The sequence below is a fragment of the Pan paniscus genome, chromosome 8 (genome assembly GCF_029289425.2).
Source record: "Pan paniscus chromosome 8, NHGRI_mPanPan1-v2.0_pri, whole genome shotgun sequence".
In the NCBI taxonomy this organism is placed as follows: domain Eukaryota; kingdom Metazoa; phylum Chordata; class Mammalia; order Primates; family Hominidae; genus Pan; species Pan paniscus.
The window spans coordinates 128,729,871-128,746,822 of record NC_073257.2 but is presented as its reverse complement, the minus strand read 5'-3'; the positions used below and the strand labels follow the sequence as shown (position 1 = coordinate 128,746,822).

Here is a 16,952-nt window from a genome sequence, read left to right as displayed (position 1 = left end):
GTTCCACAGTGCATGAATCAGGATTTGGGACCTGTTCTTTAGCAGTAAGAGTTGGGGTACCTCTATGGTTTCTGTAAATAAATAAATTAATTAATTTTGAGACGGAGTCTCTCTGTTGCCCAGGCTGGAGTGCAGTGGCGCGATCTCGGCTCACTGCAAGCTCCGCCTCCCGAGTTCACGTCATTCTCCTGCCTCAGCCTCCCGAGTAGCTGGGACTACAGGCGCCCGCCACCACACCCGGCCAATTTTCTGTATTTTTAGTAGAGATGGGGTTTCACCGTGTTAGCCAGGATGGTCTCGATCTCCTGACCTCGTGATCCGCCGGCCTCAGCCTCCCAAAGTGCTGGGATTACAGGCATGAGCCACTGCGCCCGGCCAGGTTTCTGTAAATTTAAAGATTTTCTGTAGTCCAAGCTCAGAACCTAAAGCAAATTGATAAATGTGCTGAAGGCTATGCCCTTTCATAAGAAATCAGCCATTAGTCCTCCTGTTACAGGCAGAAAGGCTCTCCCCACTGTGAAGTTGACAGGGCAGTGGCCTTGGCCATACCTCTGGTAGCCCTCAGTAAAGGAGGTGAGCTTGGAATTGGGCTGTTAGTGGAACGTAGTGAAGGGAGTCAGTAAGCTGCCTTTTGTGTTCCAGCACTAAATCTCTCACAAATGCTTGGACTTTCTTTTCTTCCAAGATTTCTCCCATGCTTTTTAGTAACTTTGATATGCTGTGTATTTTTGGTTTCTTGTATAACCAAGTCATTACGAGTCTTTCAGATGTATGCTTTTACTCACTGTCAATCAGATTGGTTATTTCCACCAAGTCAGACATTGTAGTTTGGTTTGTGTGTTTTATGATCAGCCCATTGGATTTGGGGATGCTGATGTTTCCTTGCTCTAGAAGTTTAGAAATGCTTTTGGAAGCAGTTCCTGCAATTATGTAACACCTGGAACCAAGTGCGTGATAGATGCTGTCCCACTGTTCAGAGTCCTGGGTAAATATTTAAGAGTTGATCATTATAATGCATTGAACATAATTACAAAACAACAGGAATAATATAGCACATACTCAAGCTCACACATTTTTCCTGAGATGCACAAAACAATTTTCTTTTACTTCTGTTCCTGAATGACCCTGTACCACAGCCACACAAACTAAGAAGCTTTGGGAAACAGAAACTAATAGTGAATTTGAGCTTAAAGGTTTTATGAATAAAATGTTAATACACTAAATGTTATTTCTTACATGGATTTTAGAGTTCTTCAGACCCAGGCTATTCCCATCCACTCTTGTCTATAATGCTGCTAAGGATTGGCTGGATGGATTTTTCTGATATTTCTGATAAACAGAAAATGGAAAAAGAAAGCCTGCAAGGGCTCTAGTCCCTTCTCAACACCCTTATTTTTATTGGTGAGACTATCATATGAAATGAAATGCTTATTTTAAAATTATACACATATGCATGTGTGTGTGTGTGTGTGTGTGTGTGTGTGTGTGACCAGCCTGGACAATGTGGCAAGACCCCATCTCTACAAAAAATACAAAAACTAGCTGGGTGTGGTGGTGTGCCTGGTAGTCCCAGCTACTTGAGAGGGTGAGGTAGGAAGATGGCTTGAGCCTGGGAGGTCAAGGCTGCAGTGAGCTGTGATCAGGCCACTGCACTCCAGCCTGGGTGACAGAGCAAGACCCTGTCTTAAAAAGTATGACCAGAGCCTCAGGACAGTCATCGCAGGGCTGGTATGGCAAGGTTAAGGAACTAAGCTCAGCCAGTGCATTCTGTGTATGCTGGTGTGGAATGGAGGTTGTGAAAAGGAGGATGTGACTGAGACCCTGGGACTCCACATCAGGACCAGCATTTATATCGTCCTCCAAATTGAAATAGTTGTATTATCTCAAAGAAGATATCTGTTCAATATATCTGTTCAATCTATCTGATGGTTCTCAAATTTATAAAATCAAGAATTTAAATTTTGGAGTGTAAGTTGGTTGGGGGAAAGATGGTCACATAAGCCTTTGTCAAATGCATGAGTTTTAATAGATTGTAAAACCTCAATATCTCAAACCCTTTAAAAATATGGCTTTGCAGGTCAGGCACAGTGGCTCATGCCTGTAATTCTAGCACTTTGGGAGGCCAAGGTGGGCGGATCTCCTGACCTCAGGAGCTGGAGACCAGCCTGGGCAACATGGCGAAACCTTGTTTCTACTAAAAATACCAAAATTTAGCTGGGTGTGGTGGTGCACACCTATAGTCACAGCTACTTGGGAGGCTGAGGCAGGAGAATCACTTGAGCCCAGGAGGCAGAGGTTGCAGTGAGCCAAGATCGTGCCACTGCACTCCAGCCTAGGTGACAGAGTGAGACCCTGTCTCAAATAAAAGAAAAAATGGCTTTGTTACTTTTATGCATATATAGTGACTGGATTTAGGTTGAAAAATATTTGGCCTTATAGAAGTCCTGTTCCCCTGAGCACATGAAAATGATATATGATTAACCTATTGAAGCTCCAGCTAGCACAGCAGGGGCAGCTTCCATCTGTTAGGTTGCTTGTAAATATACAGGTACTCCTGAAGGGCTTGCGAATAACGTGTTTCATTCCCCAGACAGGCACACTCCTAGGTAATTGTGTTTTTCCTATTCATTTGCTTAGTAAGTGCCTTTTCTCATGAATGCTGAAATAAAGCAACTCAGCCCCACACCAAATTACAACACATTTTGAATGACAATGATCCAAAAGAATGAGATTTTATTCTCTGTTTTGTTATAAATATAAAAGGTGAGTTATAAAATATAAAAGGTGAGTCCTGCCTATCTTATGGCATATAAAATATGTTATAAAATATGGAAGGTGGGGTGCTTACCTCCTTCCTGAAAGGATCAATTAAGGCAATAATTGAAGGGTACTTGTTGATCAGATCCACATACAGGTCAACCATCTCCGCTGCATTTTTGTATGTGCCCATGATCACTTCATACTTTCCTTTATTCTGATATGTGTCAGGAAAATATTAAAATAAGGGATAAACAATGAATTCATCAAATCCCAAAGATACGGTTCAGATTCGTTTTCGTTCATTTTATATAAGAGGTTGTAAACAGGTTCTTTTCAGGGCACATTGACCTGAGAAATCTGTCCATTCTACTTTAAATATCTTAAATATTAACCTGGGAAATCAAGCCACCATTCCTTTTGATGCCCTCTAGGGTTCTTCCCACAGACTTCAGATGCAGCCTCCTATACAAAACACCAAGAATTACAGAGTAGGAGGGGAATAATCTGTTAGACTTGGCTGCCTGGGTAGATGGACAATAACATAAATTCACAAAATAAGCAGAATAGCAATGCTAACCTGCTCACTCACTAGACCCTACCATCTTTCAGCTCACATTGAATGAATAACTTGTTTCCTTTACTGTAAATACTCTAAAGCTTGAAAGCAAGGCTAGGCTTTTGATATACTAACAACCAGTGTGAAAAATAATGTGATTTATGTGAGGCATTTCTTTCTTGGGTAGCATGTACTTTCTAGTAGTAACGATATTGTCCAGAAGGTAGAATTCTAGTGCAACATTCATTTGAAGTCTGGAAAGCCCCTAAGTCATTAAGTATAGAAGTAAACAGGGCTGAAGGATCTAGAATAGCCTTTCTGCAGAACAAAGCACCCTTCCTTTTAAGTCTATGTTCAGGGATGGTACCTGGGATATTTTGGCACTGGGAGGGAGGTGGAATGCAACAGAGTGGCTGTTTGGTTTGCTAATGCCTTCCTGCTGCTGCTAATAGAATGGATTCCATTGGAATTAAGCAGCTTCCTAAGAAGACCATAACTGAAGGGATTTCATACTTTTTTCACCTTCAAAAGCAGCAAGAACTTTTAACTTCTATAATGCAAAGCTTAAAAAACCCTATCTTGTCAGTGAGGAAACGCTAATGATTTTGAACTAACAATATTGTAAGAATTATCTGATATCAAGCTAATACATTTTACTGAATATAAGCAATAAATACCCATTCTAGTTAGCACTAGCAGTCAGTATATTCATAGTTCCTGGTATACGTTGCTGATGAAAACATGCAATTATTTTTTTAATGGTATGCCTAGGAACCAATCATTATGTGAAGAATAGGAAATTACTTTAAATATTCTTTTATGTGCTTAGTTTCTTTAGAAAAGTAAAAGAACTTTTAGAAGTCAAGCAAAATTTAGGGCTCTTTTATAGAGTTCAAAATTTCCTTTGTAAAGTTAAAATCACAGTTAAAGCAGAATGCTATTTGGTCATGTCCCCTGAATTTGACATAAATTACCAAGTCACCATAGATGCTTGGCAATATGCTGGGCATTTCATAAAATGTAGACTCAACATTTTTGTGTATTTGAAATTGGGAAGTGTATTAGTTTGTTCTCATGCTGCTAATAAAGACATACCTGAGACTGAGTAATTTGTAAAGGAAAGAGGTTTAATTGACTTACAGTTCCACATGGCTGAGGAGGCCACATAATCATGGTGGAAGGTAAAGGAAGAGCAAAGTCATGTCTTACATGGCAGCAGGCAAGAGAGAGTGTGTGCAGGGGAACTCCCCTTTATAAAACCATCAGATCTAGTGAGACTTATTCACTATCATGAGAATAGCATGGGAAAGACCCGCCACCATGATTCAGTTACCTCCCATGACACATGGGAATTATGGGAGCTACAATTCAAGATGCGAATTGGGTGGGGACACAGCCAAACCATATCAGGAAGTACATGTGTAAGACAGAAAACTAATAACTTTCCTAACATACCAGTTTCCCAAGTTTAAAGGTAAATTGCCGTTGTATTACCCTGAGGAAGTGAAGACTAGAATGTTGCTTGTTTTTTGTTTTGAGACGGAGTTTCACTCTTGTTGCCCAGGCTGGAGTGCAATGGCACGATCTTGGCTCACTGCAACCTCCGCCTCCTGGGTTCAAGCGATTCTTTTGCCTCAGCCTCCTGAGTAGCTGAGATTACAGAAGCCCACCACCACGCCCAGCTAATTTTTTGCATTTTTTGTAGAGGGGGGTTTCACCATGTTGGCCAGGCTGGTCTTGAACTCCTGACCTTAGGTGATCCACCCACCTCGGCCTCCCAAAGTGTTGGGATTACAGGTGTGAGCCACTGTGCCCCACCGACTAGGATGTTTTTCAATGAACCTGTTCTTCACTCTCTTTTTAGAATCTTTCTCTTCAGGTGGGTGGTCCCCAGGTGGAGTCTCATCACATCACTAAAGCTCTGTCCTCCTAACCCAGGCTGTGGATAACACTGTGATGTGTTTAGTTGGACAAAAACATCTTCTTCATAAACTTCAATAACTTGGAAAATTTTTTATATTTAAAAAGTCAGAGCATAAATTCTAAGAACTACATGTCTGGAAGGGCCTATCACATCATAAGTTACAACTCATCCACTTTTTAGGCTCGACAAATTCAGCATTTATCAACCAAATGCAGTTTGTTAAATTATTTTTCAGTAGCTTTCAGGATTGCAATGTAAGTAACTCATTTTACTTATCTTTATTGTAGAATTTCTATATATAATAATGACATTTTCTATTTAAAAAATTTTATGGTTATGTTATTCTGTGGTCATTAGCTAATTTGGTTTTCTCAGTTCCATTTATATTTGGATCCTTCACACAATATTAATAAAAAAAAATAAGATCTGTTTGGACAATATTCAGATAAGCTCTTTTTTTTCTGAGTTCTAATTTAAAAATCATGGATCTCAATAGGAAGTGAATGTTCTGAAGTGGAAACTTACGTAGTCCATCAGCTCATGTCCAGCACAGTTGATAGCTAGATGCAGATTTGTTCCCAGTTCTAGCCCCAGGTTTGCACAGATTTCCTGTATTAGAAGCAGTGGCTGTTCTATGGAGTCACAGTTAATGGTTAAACAGCCAAGATGAGACATCTTGCCAGTGATCTGCTGCTGCAAGATCAAGAGACAATGATCCATGTCAATACAGCACATTAAGGTTCTTGGCGCTTCCTGTGATAAGCATGGTTTATGATCAGATATAGCTCTGCAAAGATCAGTCCTTTGATTCTCAATCCTACTTAGGATTGATTCACATGACTTAGGGCATATGATTCCCCTGCAGTATCTGGGAGTAATTTTCTTACGCCTGAGGTTTCCAAGTTTGGCCTGGGAGCGCACTTTTCTCTCTTTAGTGTGTCTGTGTTCTCTCTTTATGGACACTGCCATTCCTGGTACATGGGGCTAGCCTGAGTCACAACCACCCAGTTGGTTAATCTCCAGGCCCTCCCTGTAAACGTCCACCCTGTCTGTCTCTAGCTCTGCCAGTCCTTTTCCTCCAAACCTGCTCTTTCGTATGTTCTGTTTTCTTCTAGATAAATGCAGCCATTAAAAGCATAGCCCTCCTTCAGGAGAAGTTTCATTTATTTATTTGTTTTGAGATAGTGTTTTGCTCTGTCACCCAGGCTGGAGTGCAGTGGCTTGAACGTGGCTCTGCAGCCTCGACTTCCCCAGGCTGAAGTCATCCTCCTTTCTCAACCTCCTGAGGAGCTGAGACTACAGGCATGTGCCACCACACCTGGCTATTTTTTTTATTTTTTGTAGAGACAGGGTCTCACTGTGTTGCCCAGGCTGGTCTTGAAGTCTTGTGCTCAGCACTCCCAAAGTGCTGGGATTACAGGTGTTGGCCACTTTAAAAGGATTGAAGACTTCCACTAAGAGGATGCAATACTGAAGATGGATTTTAGTGGAAGATGATTTCAGGACCCACATAACCCCAAGGAAAGACAGCTACTGCAAAGTCAGCCTTGATGTGCCCTCGCCATAAATTGCCACTATGCAATTATAAATTGAAGCAATATCAATGAATCTGAGGGCTTAAGGTAAGGGGTGTGTGTGTGTGCACCAAACTCAATGACAAACATGAACCTGGGAATGAATATTCTGTTTTGACTGGTGATAGCACTATTTTAATGTCAATGAGAAGAAACTTTTATTTGGCAAACAAAGCAATAGTTGGGGAAATTTTTGTCCATCAACTGAGTTTTGTTACAGAGCCTTCTAAACTATGAAAGCATCACTTATTTGGTGCTTACTAAATGCCAGGTACTGTTCTAAGCACATTACATAAAGTAAATACATTTACTCCTTACATCATACAAAGATATTATTATGATCTCCATTTTACGGAGTTAAGTAAGTTGAACCAGATTTTAATCCAGGCAATTTAGCACCAGAGTTTATACCCCTAATTCTTGTGTGGCTGCCTCTCTGGAATCTATACTCTAGACTGTTTCTAATGGGGAAAAAAAAAAGTAGTAGTAAAGCTTATTACAGGGAGGGCTGATGTTGGTCTAAGTTTCCCAGCATGCAGAGAACCACCTGCTGGGATGAAGGAACAGCACTGAGAATTGGTGGCTTGTTTACCATCTCCACCTCTTGCAAGGCCTAATATTAGAAGGCTGTGCTCATTCCAACATATACAAACTGTTGACAGGATTTTACTTACTGCTGTATGTGTTCACACATTTCTCTTCTCTCTCCTGATCTTGAAAAGAAACTTCACTTTTTTATCTTTGCCATGTCTTCTCCCTTCTTTCCTAGCCTCTCTTTTTTTGTCTTCAGCTGACTCTCATGTACCTAACATCAGGGTGGGGCAAAGATTGTTCGCTCACAAACCAAAGCAAATACTGCAGATGCGAGCAACCTTCACCCATGTGCATGCTCTTCAAAGTTCTTATTGGCTCTTCTATTTATATTGTTGAAAGTTTAGGCTATAATAGATACATCTATCAGAGCACTCACAATCACCAACGTGACTGACAGATCAAGTTCAGCTGGTCTCCCAAGGCTCCTGAAGCCAGCGAACGGGTTTTGACAAGGAGGGCTGTTCGCCTCACTCTCCTGGCAAAATCGGAGTTCCTGCAATGGTTCGTCAGAAATGATGCTTCAGTGCCTTTGGGGGACCAGATGGAAGGAATAGCCATCTTTTTGTGCTTCTTGTTTTTCTCTTTGTTAATAATAAAATGTAAAACATCCTATGTGCCTTTCAGCTAGTTGTCAGAGAGATTCGACTTCCCAAACACTTCCACTATAGGGTCCAGTGTAACCCTACGTCTCATAAATGCTTCCTAGCCCTGTGAGATTCCAGATGGTCAGACAGCTGCTGCCAGCGATGGTCGGGCAGCCTGTTGCTGGAAGGCAGGGGCAGCATGATACTGCGGCTCTGGGGGTGTCTGGAGCAATATCACTATATGGTTTCCATTTGCCTCAGTCCTGGTCTTGGAGCAAAAAGTGACTATGGAAGATAAAAAGGGGCAGGAAATTTATAAACAGTGTCATATGGAAGGATGGTAAACAATATATAGACTTACTTGACCTCTTTTGTTTCCATCGTGCCCTTTTTTTGTCTCTGCTTTTGGAGGAGAGGGCTGTGGGGCAGAAGATAAAAATGTATCACCTGGAATTTTTAGCATGGCTGTGGCAGCAAGCAAAGCTTACTGCTCTGAGACCTGACCAGCAACACTGAATCTCACACACGTGTGCACACACACACGCACTCATGCACATAGGGATGATTCCAGCCACTCCCTACTTTATATGCCACAAACTATTTCTCAAATTCAGGAATGTGTTTCCTTTAGTTCATCCTTACCCTCTGCCCCCAGTCACATATATGGGGTGTGTATACAGATTCATGCATTTCTATGCATATAAATAATGTGTTATTCACACATACATCATGAACTCCTGCTGTGTGCAGACACTCTTTTTCTGCAGGAGGATACAGAGTCCCCTCCTTGCCCTTAGGGCTTAACCCCACTGCGGGATTTGCTTTTACGGGCCCAACATATTGTTTTGAATATTCTCAGAGTGCAAACACTTTCTCCTGCAGGGTGGTTTTGACTTTGATTTGAAACAGTCAAAGGTCATTAAATCTGGTGAATCTGGTGGGTGTAGTGTCGTGAGGTTAAAAGCAAAGGTAATTCCCAAAGAGGCATTCCCACATTTGGGGTATTGGGTGCATATTATTGCAAGGATCTAATCTTTTAAAGGATGCAGTTTCGTGCTCAGCGTGTACTGGCTCTGTAAGCTGAGGCAGGATTGTCAAGCATAGGTATGGTTCACACTGAAGTATATGCACATACAGTGACCCTGAACAGAAGGGCAAAGGGAAGTCATGTGATGTGATCGGGGGACAATAGTGATTACTGGCTCCAATTCAGAATGGCAAACATTAAAGAACAGTCTTGGTTTGCATTATTATTGGATTTCTCATGTTTTTTATGCTCCCTCATTGAGACTTTTAAACTGCCTGAGGACAGGAAGTATCTATTTCTCCCCTTTTGCACCTAGCACAGGGCCTTGCAACAGCAAAAAATAACCAGGGAAAAAAACAACCTGTGACATCTTTCTGTCTACCTTACTAAGAATAAGCTGTTACATAATGGAAGTCAAAATCTCCAGCCCCACCTCTACCCCTTTTCTTTTAAAGACAGGGTCTCACTCTGTCACACAGGCCGGAGTACAGTGGCACAGTCATGTCTCATTACAGCCTTGAACGCCTGAGCTCAAACAATCCTTCTGCCTCAGGCTTCAGAGTAACTGGGACGACAAGCGTGCACCGCCATGCCTGGCTAATTTTTTTTTTTTTTTTGTAAATATTTTTGTAGAGACAGGGTCTCACTATGTTGCCCAGGCTGGCAGCCTTTTTAATCATAAAAAAATGCAATGTATTCTAGAATGGCTGTTCTCAGACTAAGTGAATTTAAAAATGGCTAAAAACTGAAACAAATATAATCTTTCCTTAATAAGAATTAGGCTACTCAGTAGTTCCTAGGGAGAGTGAGTTATGCCAAAATAAATCTGGCATGATGTAATCTGCTAATCTATGCCACCAGCCAAATGATGTCATCAGGAACTATCACTCTATTACTAAAACAAAACATGGTGATTGCAGTAACCCTGGTTCCACTCCTATCATCTCCTGTTTTAAGACCGTGGCTTTAGCTAAGGTTATCTATAGACATCTTTGGGTTGGGGCCTGCATGAGAAAACATACCATTTCTTCAGCATTTTTTTTCTCAAAATAGATTTAAATTAAGACTTAATAGAAGAATCACGGTAATGTTGGGAATGATCTGTTATCACTGTAATCACTGGGAAGGAATAAACATCTTTCTATATTCAATTACTAGGCTATCAATAGGTATCCTTTATTAGGAGCCCAGCAATTCAGTGTTCCTCCCATACAGGCTTTTTTTTTTTTTTTAATGGGACAGGATCTCCCTCTGTCACCCAGGCTGGAGTGCAGAGGCATGATCAGAGCTCACTGCAGCCTCAAACTCCTGGGCTCAAGCAATCCTCCCACCTCAGCCTCCCAAGTGGCTGGGACCACAGATGCATGCCACCACACTGGACTAATTTTTGTGGAGACAAGGTCTTGCTATGTTGCCAGGCTGGTCTTGAACTCCTGGCCTCTCCACCTCAGCCTCCCAAAAGTGCTGGGATTATAGGCATGTGCTACCACACTTGGCCAAGGCAGGCATTTAAAAATTGTACAGATGAGGAAACCAGTGCATTGACAGGATATGTAAGAGGCTCACCGTGGCAGCTCCTAAGTGCAGAACCATAATAGAAACCAAATCTGTTGCTTCAAAGATTGTGGTCTTTCTGCTACACTACATAATCTTTAACAACTTAAACTTTGTGACTTCGACAGCACAGTGATGGTTTTTGATATCTGAACTTTCTCTAAGTGCTTTACTGCTTTTCCTTCAAACATGAATGAACTAGTTGGAGCTATTACTAAGAATCCCACTGCAGCTTCCAAACGTGTAACACCACATGGAAAGTCAACAGAAATGTGATCCCTGCTTCACACTATTGATATAAAGGCCAGGTGAAATTAAGATATAAATAAATCTTTGAAACTATAAAAGTGTTTGAAGAAAACATATTCTGTGATTTGGGGGCAGTTTAGCATCTGATTAAGATCATGGATTCTGAGTTTGAATGCCAGCTTGGCCACCTACGACCTGGGGGGTCTTGGGTGAGTGCTGGGCCCAAGGTTCTTAATCTATGTAATAGGGGTAATAATAGTACCTACCTATACAGTTATGCAGATTGAATGAGTTAAAGTATTAAAGCACTCAGGATGGTACGTAGTAAACTTAAAAAAATACTTGTGGATTATTAGTATTCCAGGAAGAGGGAGCCCCTTATGAAACAAGGCACACAAAGCAACAGCCTTAAAGCAGGCTTCCTCAGCCTTGGTGCTATTGACATTTGGGGCTGGATCACCCCGCTGTGGGGGCCGCCCTGTACATTGCAGGACACTCAGTAGCAGCTCTGATCCCTGCTTACAAAATGCGGTCAGAACTCTCCTTCCAAGCCAAGGCCACTACAGATGTCTCCAGACTTGCCAAATGTCCGCTGGGCAAAATCACTGCTGGTTGAGAGTCATTGCCTTAAAAGAACAGATTGCTACATTTCACTTCATCAAAAAATTTTAAAAATCGGTATGACTCCATATCATACAATTTAAAGGCAGGCAACATGATACAGGAAAATAGGTCTACCGTATATAAAGAATTGGCTGGGCGTGGTGGCTCACACTTGTAATCCCAGCACTTTGGGAGGCCGAGGCGGGTGGATCACAAGGTCAGGAGTTCGAGACCAGCCTGCCCAAGACAGTGAAACCCCGTCTCTACTAAAAATACAAAAATTAGCTGGGCATGGTGCTGGGCTCTGTAACCCCAGCCACTCAGGAGGCTGAGGCAGGAGAATCGCTTGAACCCGGAAAGCAGAGGTTGCAGTGAGCCGAAATCGTGCCACTGCACTCCAGCCTGGGTGACAGAGCTAGACTCTGTCTCAAAAAATAAATAAATAAAATAAAGGAGTAAATCCCTTATTATGTAAAGAATTCCTAGATATCAATAAAAGATAAACACCTCAGTGAAAAGGGCAAAGAAGTAAAGCAATTTGCAGAATGATTTGTGCATAATTTGTTGTATTATTTTAAACACTGTTCTCTGTTGTGTATTTATCTTTTTTTCCCCCCAAGACGGAGTCTCACTCTATTGCCCAGGCTGGAGTACAGTGGTGCAATCTTGGCTCACTGCAACCTCTGCCTTCTGGGTTCAAGTGATTCTCCTGCCTCAGCCTCCCGAGTAGCTGGGATTACAAATGTGCACCATCACACCCAGCTAATTTTTGTATTTTTAGTAGAGACGGGGTTTTGCCATGTTGGCCAGGCTGGTCTTGAACTCCTGACCTCAAGTGATTTGCCCGCCTCAGCCTCCCAAAGTGCTGGGATTACAGGTGTGAGCCACTGCGCCTGACCTATCTACTTATTTATTTTTTTAAAAAGGCTGGAAGGCCACACTCAATTTTTAACGGCGGTTACCTTTAGAGAAGGCACTGTGCTGAGGGTGGCAGTCTGTAGGAGGTGGTTGTGGGAGGGTAGCTCTATCAGTATTTGAATTTTCACAAGAACATTCATCAGCTACTTGTGTAATCACAAAGTAAATAAAACATTTAAAAGACAAAATGTCAGGAAAGATTTTAGAATTCAAGAAAATTCTAAAAAAAAATTTTTTTTTTTTTTGAGACGGAGTTTCATTCTTGTTGCCCAGGCTGGAGTGCAATGGCACGATCTTGGCTCTCTGCAACCTCCGCCTCCCGGGTTCAAGCGATTCTCCTGCCTCAGCCTCCTGAATAGCTGGGATTACAGGCGCCTGCCACAATGCCCAGCTAATTTTTTTGTATTTTTAGTAAAGACAGGGTTTCACCATGTTGGCCAGACTGGTGTCAAACTCCTGACCTCAGGTGATCCACCTGCCTTGGCCTCCCAAAGTGTTGGGTTTACAGGCGTGAGCCACCGCACCCAGCTGAAAAACTTTTAAAAGAAATTTAGAAGGATGAATTGTAGAATGCTCAGGTGGGTTTCCTTCACCTGCTCTGACACAACCAACACCAGGTATGGTTTCCTGTGGCACCGGCTCCTGATGCAGCGTGTTTCATGTTACACTTGTTTACTCTTCACGGTCACCCTCATGACTTGGGTACTGATCATCTCCATTTTATAGATGAGGAACCCGAGGCAGAGAGGCTATGGAATTGGCCCAAGGTCACGGAGTTATGAATGGCAAAGCAGAGTGCAACATCAGAGCTAACTTGTCGAAGTCTGAGTCTCTACAGGCTGGTCACCCAGAAAAGAAGCTGGCCTCCTGAAAAGCACCATGGAAACCAGCTCCAGCCTGGAATTGCTTAAAGCAATTCTGATCAACTGCAGGGATTGGGCCCCAGCCAGCCAACCACCATCGCGGCAGGGGAGGGGCCCGTGCCCCCTGCCTGCAGTCACACTCTGTGCTGGTGAGACAGAGTTAAAACCAAAGTGCCTCCATGTTACACTGCTATTGTATCCCAGCCCCATCCTACTGGGTCCTCAGCCCTACTGCTTCCTAATCACACAGCTTAAAAGCCTCAGGCTAAATGCAATGTGGGATCCTGGATTGGATCCTAGAACAGAAAAAGGACATTAGTGGAAAAACCAGTGAAATTTGAATCAAGTCTGGAGTTAGTTATTAGTAGTGTACCATTTTGGTTTCTCAGTTTTGACAAATATACCATGTAATATATCATTAACATTGGGGGAAACTGGTTGAGAGGTATTCCAAAATAAAAGGTGTGTGCGTGTGTGTGTGTGTGTGTGTGTGTGTGTGTGTGAAGCCCCACTGACAAGGATTGGGTCCCTCTCCTGGCCTCAGCCCTGCCATATCACTGTGCACTGCCCATTTAGAACATGATGGGACAACTGGCGACTCATACGCCTGCGTCTGTGACTGCCCCTAAGAGGGCTGCTCTGCCAGGGGCCCTTGTTTGCTCAACACCAGGATCCTAATGCAGGCACAAGAGTCTGTGCCTTCATTCCATCAAGCTGCCTCTCATATCGTGGGGGCCACATCCTTTCTTTCTGAGTAAATCCTAAGGGATGATCTTAGCACAAAGCCAGTTGCCCCAGAAATTGAAATGAGATTGTTAAGTACCATTAGAGGCTGGATCCACAGCCACTGAGGACATGGATACACTTGGTTCTTGGGGGAAACCCAAAGCCAATAAATACATTCTCCATATCAACCACAATTGATTTAAGTCCAAATGAACTACAAGTTGCATGCTAGAAGGTGTCTAAGTGTCAGTAACTAGATACCATAGAATCTCTTTACATACCATTTCAATTATTTTGTTGATATGTTTCTGAATTTCCATAAGCATCTCGACACCCTGTAAGTAGAACAACCATGATCTTCCACAGTTGCAGACTAGAAAATTTAAGTATAAAAACTTATAACACGTGGCTATTTCTAACTCAGAGTATTTGTAGAGCCCCTGATTAGCAGATGATATGCTCTACAAAATCAGTAGATTAAATGTTAATCTTCGCCCCAGTTTTCATTGGGTTAAATGTGAATGAGAGGTTCTTCTCCCTCAGTAGCCTCTCTTCGACCTTTCAGAACTGACTGGTTCAGTTGCTTGGATCAAGTTAGCTTCATCCTCTTTTATGGTCTCTGGACCAACCTGGATAACTTTCTTCTTCTTTTTTCTTTTTTATTTTTTTTTTGAGATGGAGTTTCACTCTGTTGCCCAGGCTGGAGTGCAGTGGCATGATCTCGGCCTACTGCAAACTCCGAATTGTTCAAGCAATTCTCTTGCCTCAGCCTCCCAAGTAGCTGGGATGACAGGCATGCACCACCATGCCTGGCTAATTTTTGTATTTTTAGTAGAGACGGGGTTTTGCCATGTTGGCCAGGCTGGTCTCGAACTCCTGACCTCAGGCCATCCTCCCATCTTGGCCTCCCAAAGTGCTGGGATTACAGGCGTGAAGCACCATGCCTGGCCAACCTAGATAACTTTCCCACAATACATGTCACAGATCACCAAGGTAGTCTGGATTAGAGTGGCTGAATCAGTATAAATCTACTGTCCCTTAAAAAGTAGAAAAGTATGTTGTGATGATGAGATTTACATACAAAGACCTGATAAAGAATGGCATTCCTCGTGCTCTGGTATGCAAACAGCTCAACAGATACTAACTAAAGGAAAGATCCTGACACCAGGATCTGAATACGATCTGACAGATGATAAGCCAGATATAAATAGTATTCTTCTGCAACTGATAAACTGTAAGGCAATAACTATTTTAAGAAAGAATTCTTTATCATGAAAAATCTTGATTTTTTTTTTCTTACTGATTTCCACTAAGATAAAATATCACTCAACTTATTACTGGAGGGGGCTTGGGGAAAGCTTTCTGTACTTTTTTAGAAAGCATCTCCTATAGATCATGAACCTTTGGTCATCATGAAGATTTAAAGAGGCATATTGACTCTTTCAGGCTACTGAGGAGCAGTATAGATCCTTGCACACCTCTGAGTGGTGAACCTGCAACTTGAGATTTATTCACTCCACAAATATGCACTAAAAGTCTCATAGGTGCCAGGCAAGTCCTGGAGTTCTTACTTAACAGAGTGGGCTGCTAGGAAGTGCTAGCTTTCACTTGCTGCTGCCATAGGGCACAGTGCAGAGTAAATAAGATGCCCCCAAATAACAACCTTCCAGCACTTTCTAGGTCTGCAGAGTTTCTCAGCCATGGCTTGTCTGTGAGTCACCAGCATGAGCCAGTGCTGTAATGAAACCAGACATCTAAGGTGCTCTACATGTGCTCCCTTTGGTTTGAGGTCCTTCTTCCCACTTCTCTGATTTCCTAAAATATTTTTTTTCTCATTTTATCTTTAATTCCCCACTAAAAGTTCATCAATGACGGAGTATATATATATATATATATATATATATATATTTTTTTTTTTTTTTAGAAAAGGTAATTTAAGATAATGTAAGGTACTTGTTTGGTTGTTAATTCAGGATGGGGTATACAAATCACTTCTTTCATTAAATTTAGCTTCCCAGATGATGACTTCCCACAGCTGACCAGCGATACCATCAGCAAAGGCATAGATAGCGTTGTTGGCTGTTCCTGAAATAGGGGGAAAATGAGGGAAAATGAGAAACAGGGTTCATCCATATTGAGACACTCATGGCTCCTTTTAATGGAACTTCATAGATACTAACCTGATTGTGCTTCAGTAGAGCGATACTTAAGTACAGAGGTTTATTAAGCAGCATGGCACAGGCTTTGGCAACAGCTAGTGACACGGCCCCTATGGCCATACTGCCACTGAGTACAGGCTCAACAGGCTCTGCAGGTGCAATAGGTTTCTCTGTAATAGTATCCTTCCTCCCTGGGGGGAGAAATATTGAGAGTAAGACTGTATTTCTAAATGCTTTACGTACAGATGGAAAGACCCAGGAAAAAGAAAGGATGAAAGCCGAGGCTGGGAACAACAAATGCTCTACCTCAACCCCCAAAAAGTTTTCTGTTTGGTTTTGCTTAAGATTCTCAAATAATCATTAGCCATGGATTTTGCCTGTCTAAGACATTTTAGGCCATTTAATATTAATTCCTTCATCAATCATGTGAGGTAGATATTTTTATTCTACATTTACATATACATAAACTGGGGCTTAGAGGGGTTAAAAGACTTGCCCAACATGTAACAGAAAGTAGATAGAGGATTTGAACTGTCTTTAAATTTCAAATCATTTGTTTTTCTATATTTCACCATAGCTGCTGCACACTCAACTTTCTGCTGAACATCTCTGCATGAATATATCTAACTTGCTGTCTTTCTCACCAACACCAAACCAATGCCTTGTTCGGTGTCGTTTACGTTCTTTAGCAGTGCCTTTCAGATCCAATCATCGACCCACATTCCTTACCCATCTTTCACTAGAATATATTCTCAGCCTCCCTGTCTCATGAGGTCCAGACAGAGTCCATCATATATCTCTAGTGTTCCTCTTGTCCATTCCTTCACAGCTGCGGATGTGGTTCAGGTCCCCAGTGGAGAT

General features: G+C 42.1%; 1 protein-coding gene across 1 annotated transcript in view; it reads right to left on the bottom strand.

Annotated features, from left to right (window-relative positions):
* The window catches only part of ENO4 (enolase 4), a 35,877-nt gene that overhangs the window by 8,096 nt on the left and 10,829 nt on the right, over positions 1-16,952 (bottom strand). The window contains exons 3-9 of the mRNA XM_057299009.2: positions 16,113-16,282; positions 15,886-16,017; positions 14,214-14,267; positions 8,354-8,410; positions 5,766-5,933; positions 2,849-2,974; positions 786-981 (exon numbers count right to left, since the gene is read on the bottom strand). Coding sequence (XP_057154992.1) covers positions 786-981; positions 2,849-2,974; positions 5,766-5,933; positions 8,354-8,410; positions 14,214-14,267; positions 15,886-16,017; positions 16,113-16,211 — 832 coding nt within the window. The 5' untranslated portion in view covers positions 16,212-16,282. The remainder of the gene's footprint in view (positions 1-785; positions 982-2,848; positions 2,975-5,765; positions 5,934-8,353; positions 8,411-14,213; positions 14,268-15,885; positions 16,018-16,112; positions 16,283-16,952) is intronic.